A 7,642-nucleotide genomic window follows, 5' to 3' on the forward strand; every position below is an offset into this window, starting at 1 on the left:
TAGTAATTATACATATATTTAAAGCATTATTGCAATATATTGACATAAATATGAATATAACAAATAAAAATAATGCATACAAAAATATATATATATAATAATATATATATATATGTATACATATATATATATATATATATATATATATATATATATATATGTATATATATATATATATATATATATTTATTATTGCTCAAAGTTAATTGTTTATTATTTTTTACAGATTTTACTATACATAAATAGAATATCTTGAATATATATACACGCTAAAATTTTTAAATATAAACAAAATTACACTTCTTATACTTTAATAGATTACAGGAAAAAATAAACATAAATGTCTTCAGTAGTCCCTATTTATTGATAAAATACATTATGAATAACTCAAAAAAAAGTAACAGGGAAATATCAAATTCTTTGACAAGACATATCAATAATTAAATCGTACGAAATTTTACAAATCTGTGACCTTAATTCGTTGAACATGCATTTTGTAAACAGCTTATCGTTGATCTATGACCAATAGATACTAGGAAATCTTTTTAATGAACTGGATTATTCTAGATTTTGTTGAACTAATAATTATAAAAGTTTCATGAAGATATACTCTTGAAAAAGGAAAAGAAAGCATAGATAAGTTAATGTACTGCTTAAATGAATATATATATTAAAAGACACATTAATTTTCTTTTCGTAGAATTTTTAAAAACATCAAGTGACTTTTCATTAAATAAAAACATAATGAATTTATCTCGAAACGTATTTTTATCTAAATCTACGATCATTGATAAATTCGAAGATTAATAAAATAAAATCTATCGTGATAAAATAAAATCTATCTCGAAACGTATCTTTATCTAAATCTACGATCATTAATCAATTTGAAGATTAATGAAATAAAAACTTTAATTTTTTTTATTACACGTATAACATATGTATAGTATGATACATAAATTTTTGTATTTTTTTTTGCGCATATTTTTCTTTCATTTTTCATATCATTTAATGATAAAATTTATCAATGATTATCAAAAATGAGATTAACATAAATAAATACATTCATATAAAATATGTATATCAATGCGTTACAATCAACATGTAATCTTTCGTTATAGTCGCCAATACATCATCTATAGTTTTTTTAATTTGTAGAAATGACAAGCTAAAAGTGTCTTTCTCGATAACGTGTACTATGTGAAAAGTCTTTTAAACACTAAAAGAAATCAAGAAAAAAATGACATGGAGTTCTTGACCCTCGCGAAGAGCGATATCGACGGGTTATATAAACCTTGTTCGTTTTTCCCTTCGAATCAGTTTAACGTTGCAACGGATAGGAGGTCGATGTTCAAGTGAGTACGCGTGTAAAACGAGTTTTAACGGTGAATACATTTGCGATCTGAGCTATCACTTATAATAAAATAAAATCAATCATTTATTAAAGATTATTCCAATGTTAACCTTCGCAAATCTTCGCTTTTGGCGCACATTCGTAAATATCGTAAGTCAATCTTTAAATCTTTTTTTCTTTTTTTTTTTTTTCAACCCATTGAAATTTATTTTAATTAAATAGTCCAACAATTTCGTTGTAGAGAGTTTTTATAATAATTTTTTATTTATTTATTATGTATTTCCGAAAGACGGAGAAAATATGTATTTTTCGTTCTTGAGTATGGTAGAAACGAATAATATTTAGGTTCATTTAACTTATATACATGCGATTAATAACTAATGCGAATAAAGGTGAGATATATATATATGTAAACTAATCTTGATATAGACATTAAACACGTATGTAGATATATACTTAATTAAAAAAATGTATATAAAATATAATACTATCGTGAATAATAATATAATTCGCTTTCTTCCTTAACTATTTAAAAAAAAACGTACCGTTAATTTTTGCAGCTTGCATAAAAGTACTATCAAAGATCTCTCAATATTATACCACGCTGTAGATAAATAGGTACGTATTTTGGTTTAAGGTTTAAGAAACAAAAAAAAAGGGAAAGGAAAAAAATTTGCACGCTTCGTTCTATTCACGTTACATACTAACAAAAAATTGTTCGCATATGATTTAAACAATTGTATCATTTAATCGATATCTTTATCTTAGTTGATTCATACAAAAGAATCAGGTATTTAGTGAGTAACCCCTACTCAAATTCTATTAGATATCTGAGATAACAATATGTAATAAAAGAGCATGTAATTTGAATCCCACATCCATTGCTTTTAACTTTTCCGTCGAAAAACATAAACATTGTAATCTTATCGTCGCATATAATAAGCTGTAAGTAAGGATCACGTATTGATAACAACATTTATTATAAACATTTCACTAAAAGATATCTCGAACAAAGAAATTCCATTATAATTTCAAGATATATTATTTGTAAATATAGGCGACAATGCCAGAACTAAAGGTAGCGATTATCGGTCAGAGCTCGTTCGCAGCCGAAGTTTACAAATTATTAAGACAAAATGGTCATCAAATTACCGGAATCTTTACGATACCTGATAAAGGAAATCGAGAGGATCCATTAGGTATATAAGATTAGTTCTAATCATTTTTTACTCTTAACTTTATATTCTACAATGGATTTAAAAGCAGAAAATATTATAAATTTTATAACAAATTTATAAAGTATTAATATATTTCTTGAAGAAAACCTTTTATATTTTTTTCCCTTTTTTTTTTATAATTGTAGCAATTGCTGCCAAGGCTGATAACACACCTGTTTTTAAAATAAAATCCTGGAGAAATAAAGGTGTAACTCTACCCGAAGTACTTAAGATATATAAGAGTATCGATGTTGACCTAAACGTACTTCCTTTCTGCAGTCAGTTCATACCAATGGAAGTCATCAATCATCCTCGTCATCGTAGCATATGTTATCATCCATCATTATTACCTAGACACCGAGGAGCGAGCTCTATCAGTTGGTAAGATTAAAATTCTTTTCATATAATTTACACAAGATATTTTTCAATAAGATACATATAATTATGTAAAGAGAAGTATTTAACTAAGATCCGTTAATCTATGAGATGAATTGTGATACTTTAAAATAATGCGAAATGAGTTTGTGACATCTTTTCTTTATTACAATACCGTATAATTTATTTTCTTACAAAAGACACCAAATCTATTTATTTTTTAAAAGATTTTCGTTAAAGAAATTTTTCATGTTTAGATCGAGACTAAAACATCGTGTTAAAGTAGAGAATTGAAATCTTAAAAGAAAGGCACTTGCATAGCGGAACCGGTTTGGTTCAGATTGCGTCGAGATCGTTTCTTTCTCTTTGTTACTTTCTCGCGTTTATGTGTAGTTTATGTGTAGATAATATTAGAGACATAAATTTACCAGACGATTGCGTTCAATGGCTCACCATCCAAAGTTGAAATTTCATAATAAACTGAAAAGATATGATACCATCAAGAGTTCGTAATAGAACGTTATTTCGTCATTCATCTTTTTCTTGTAATGTTTATATAATTTCAATATTTTTAATAGGACCCTGATCGAAGGTGACGAGAGAGCAGGATTTTCAGTATTCTGGGCGGACGATGGTCTGGACACAGGACCGATATTGCTTCAAAAATCGTGCAAAGTTGAATCAAACGATACGTTGGATACTTTGTATAATAATTATTTGTATCCTGAAGGTATCAAAGCTATGGTCGAGGCTGTAGATTTAGTAGCGAAAGGCACTGCCCCTGTGATACCACAACCAACGGAAGGCGCGACCTACGATCCCCTATTAAATAAAAAAGAACTTCAAAAGATCGATTGGTCAAAACCCGCGAAAGGAATTCACGATTTCATTCGTGGCCTTGATAGTACACCAGGTGCTTGGACTCTTATTAACAATGAAGAAGTACGTTTGTACGGTTCGACCCTCTGGAATGGAACTTTACCAAAAGTTGAAAGTGAAGTCGACGTTGATAATCGAACGGGAAGTATTCATGATGGTGGTCTTTTGATCAAAACAGTCGATGGTAATTTTGTTAACATCGAAAGGATCAAGATTGGTTCTAGGACCGTTCACGCTAGTAAATATGGTAAAAGTCAAGAAAACGATACGGTGGAATTGACCAATGAAGAATTAAAGAGTAAAGATGTCATACAGCGAATTTGGCAAGACATACTTAAAATAGACATCAAAGATGATACAGATTTTTTCGCCTCTGGTAAGATATCGTTGTTTTTTTTTTATTTTATAAATTATTGAAAACTTTGTAAATATCTCATGAGCTTGTACATTGTTTATTGTCTTACTGGAAACTGATAGAAGTAGTGAATGTAATAATAATCAATACATTGATAATTTGTTTGTGTATAGGTGCTGGAAGTATGGACGTCGTTAGATTAGTCGAAGAGATCAAAGAGAGTTTAGGGGTAGTTTTGCAAAATATCGACGTCTTTATGGCGCCCATTTTCACGCAATTCGTAGGGATTGTTATTTTGGCCGCACGTGGTAATGCGGCAGCCAAAGACATCAAATATGATGCTGTAGAAATACGAGCTAACAACATAGACTTGAAATTCCCAAGGCAGCTCTTCATAAATGGAGAATTTGTTAATGGACATGATAAACCGATCGATACGATTAATCCACACGACGAGAGTATTATTTGTAGCGTAGAGAGTGCATCGGTAGAAGATATTGATCATGCTGTGAAAGCTGCAAAGCAAGCTTTTGAGGAAGGTGAATGGAGTAAGATCAGTGCTAGGGAACGTGGAGCATTATTATTTAAGTGAGCGTTCATTGAGTTATCTAAATTATTGTTAAATATTGCTATAAGAAAGTTCTCAATAGAATATGATTTTCTTTAGACTAGCTGATTTGATGGAAGAACATAAAGAAGAATTGGCAACCATCGAAACATTAGATTCTGGTGCAGTATACACCTTAGCCTTGAAGACACATATAGGCATGTCCATTGAAACTTGGAGATATTTTGCTGGTTGGTGTGATAAGATACAAGGCTCGACTATTCCTATATCGCATGCCAGACCAAATAGAAATCTAACGTTTACGCGAAAGGAACCGATAGGTGTATGTGGACTGGTAACGCCATGGAACTATCCTTTAATGATGCTTTCGTGGAAAATGGCAGCTTGTTTGGCAGCTGGTAATACGGTCGTGATGAAACCAGCTCAAGCTTCACCGTTGACAGCGTTGAAATTTGCCGAACTCAGCGCACTAGCTGGTATTCCTCCTGGTGTCATAAACATCGTTCCAGGTAATGGCACTGTGACTGGTAACGCAGTAGTCAATCATCCACTTATCAGAAAGCTTGGTTTCACTGGTTCCACGGAAATTGGCAAGACGATTATGAGATCATGTGCCGAAAGTAATTTGAAGAAGGTCTCATTAGAACTAGGTGGTAAAAGTCCTTTAGTTATCTTCGAGGATGCTGATCTTCAACAGGCTGTGAAGATAGGAATGAGTAGTGTATTTTTTAACAAGGGTGAAAATTGTATTGCCGCTGGTACGTATGACGAAGTACGAATGATATTCTTTGTAATCACATTGTCACCTAATTTATTTCTTTTTATTTATTACACAGGCCGTATTTTCGTCGAAGAAACTATTCACGATGAGTTTGTCAAAAAAATAATCGAAGAAACGAAAAAAATTTCCGTAGGTAATCCTTTAGATCGAAGTACGGCTCACGGGCCACAAAATCATAAAAATCATCTTGATAAGCTTTTGAAATACGTCAAATATGGGATCGAAGAAGGTGCTAAATTGGTTTATGGTGGTAAACGTATAGATCGTCCGGGATGGTATTTCGAACCGACGGTTTTTACCAATGTTGAAGATCATATGTACATAGCCAAGGAAGAATCTTTTGGTCCAGTCATGGTGATCTCAAAATTTAATTCTAAGAATATGGATGACATTATAAGAAGGGCGAACAATACCGAATATGGTTTAGCATCTGGAGTACTTACTAAAGATATTGCTAGAGCCTTGAGATTTGCAGAAAAGATCGAAGCTGGTACTGTATTCATAAATACATATAATAAAACAGACGTGGCAGCACCCTTCGGTGGTTTTAAAATGTCAGGATTTGGAAAGGATCTTGGGCAGGAAGCACTCAACGAATATCTTAAAACTAAAACCGTAACGATTGAGTATTAGGTAGACTATGCAATAGATAATATAAATGAGTCATTTGAAAACTTTACGGTTTTTTTGTAATATATAAATTTAATTTTTAAAGTGAAACACATTTTAAAGAAAAGAAAAAGAAAAACCACGAACTTTTCAAATGATTCATATTTCTCCCTAGAGTCCACTGAATTATATTGTTAAAAATTACGGTATTTTTTAGATTCTAAATTAATTCATCATATAAATTGACGTGTAAGCATTATTTTAATTTTCTTTTTATCGACTCGTCTATCGTGTTCAACTTTGACAAAACGATATTTAGGGTTAAAGCGATATGATAATTCACGTTAAAAGAACACCGCGTAGATGAAAAATGATCTACACGAGGGATCTCGCTCCCACGCATATGTGATATATAAACAGTTTTTGCTCTGACCCTAGCGCAGCCTCTGTCGAAATCCCAGATGCTTCAACGTCGTTTTTTCGTTTGAAGATAAGTGTGCTTCATCTTCGTTATAATACTCCATGCATTATATCGTCTTCGAATCGGATATTCTTTTATTTTGCCTGTCTTTTATCGTTCATCTTTATTTTTGTAATTTATCTTTGTTAACAAATCGTTGATAAAAAATAATAGATAATAACAATTTACCCTTAATATTTCTTCTAAAAAATAAAATAGACGAAGTATTATTATTAAAATTTAATGAATTTTTATACTTTGCAGATTGATTAAAAAATGAGAAACATTAAATTCACTTTAATGGAACTAGAAACTTTGATTCATAATTAATTAATTTAATGATTTATAAAACATATATATATATATATATATATATATATATATATATATATATATATATATGTATATTATTATATCTGAAAAGTCTTTATTCGAAAACAAATCTCTGCTTACAAAAGTATGCACGTAAATAGGTGTGTACGGTCAACAATTCTCCAACGAACGACACAGAGAGGTACAGCTGCTCCCATAAACATTCCGAATACCCCACCTCGTTTTCTGCGCCTTTTCTTTCTTTTGCATGGCCTACCTTGAAGCATGAAGCGTATTGCAAAACGCAACCCTTTCGTCATTTGCTAAAGAAATCCACCCTTTTCTTCTCCTTTGTTGCTTCTCGTTAGAAACGTAAACGTTAAACGTTTTTTATTTATAATATATAAATATAGAGTATGGCAGAAGCGGGGTGTTCGAAGGCAGAAGTAAGAATCCCTATGAGAGCCAAAAGTTCTCTATGTGATTTAACAATGAATTATTCCTTTTCGAAACTTTTTAGAGTAATTTTTTTTTTAGATCGTAAAACTACAAGTCTAACTATAATCCTTGAAAGTCTCAAAAACATGTAATTGATTTTTAAAATCAGCTAGAAACTTCTTAAGTACAATGTATATAAAACAAATATTTTCTTTTAATAAGGAAGAAAAATAGGAGATACTTTTATTTTATTTTTTATACTCTGTTCCAATTATATTTTTTATAAACGTATATTTT

General features: G+C 30.6%; 1 protein-coding gene across 7 annotated transcripts; it reads left to right on the top strand.

Annotated features, from left to right (window-relative positions):
* The first annotated feature begins 1,269 nt into the window (after positions 1-1,269).
* Positions 1,270-6,929, top strand: LOC124956502 (mitochondrial 10-formyltetrahydrofolate dehydrogenase). 7 transcript variants are annotated; one of them, XM_047512445.1, is made up of 9 exons: positions 1,324-1,352; positions 1,445-1,501; positions 1,912-1,969; positions 2,409-2,550; positions 2,715-2,949; positions 3,522-4,198; positions 4,351-4,765; positions 4,845-5,503; positions 5,582-6,336. In XM_047512445.1, the coding sequence occupies exons 4-9, from the start codon at positions 2,415-2,417 to the stop codon at positions 6,157-6,159; spliced, it is 2,700 nt and encodes an 899-aa protein (XP_047368401.1). In that variant the 5' UTR covers positions 1,324-1,352; positions 1,445-1,501; positions 1,912-1,969; positions 2,409-2,414; the 3' UTR covers positions 6,160-6,336. The 7 variants fall into 7 exon arrangements, with proteins under 7 accessions (XP_047368382.1, XP_047368372.1, XP_047368354.1 ...); XM_047512426.1 differs by lacking the exon at positions 1,445-1,501 and having other exon boundaries at positions 1,270-1,352; XM_047512416.1 differs by lacking the exon at positions 1,912-1,969 and adding an exon at positions 6,353-6,929 and having other exon boundaries at positions 1,305-1,501; positions 5,582-6,159.
* The last annotated feature ends 713 nt before the right edge of the window (positions 6,930-7,642 follow it).

The sequence above is a fragment of the Vespa velutina genome, chromosome 1, assembly GCF_912470025.1.
Source record: "Vespa velutina chromosome 1, iVesVel2.1, whole genome shotgun sequence".
Taxonomy (NCBI): domain Eukaryota; kingdom Metazoa; phylum Arthropoda; class Insecta; order Hymenoptera; family Vespidae; genus Vespa; species Vespa velutina.

What these genes read in the sequence shown, in the direction of transcription:
- LOC124956502 (XM_047512416.1), top strand. Translation starts at nt 1,454, where the DNA reads ATGTTAACCTTCGCAAATCTTCGCTTTTGGCGCACATTCGTAAATATC. An exon ending in GGCGCACATTCGTAAATATC is followed by an intron (nt 1,502 to 2,408) that starts GTAAGTCAATCT and finishes TTGTAAATATAG; the next exon opens with GCGACAATGCCAGAACTAAA. An exon ending in CGTGGAGCATTATTATTTAA is followed by an intron (nt 4,766 to 4,844) that starts GTGAGCGTTCAT and finishes GATTTTCTTTAG; the next exon opens with ACTAGCTGATTTGATGGAAG.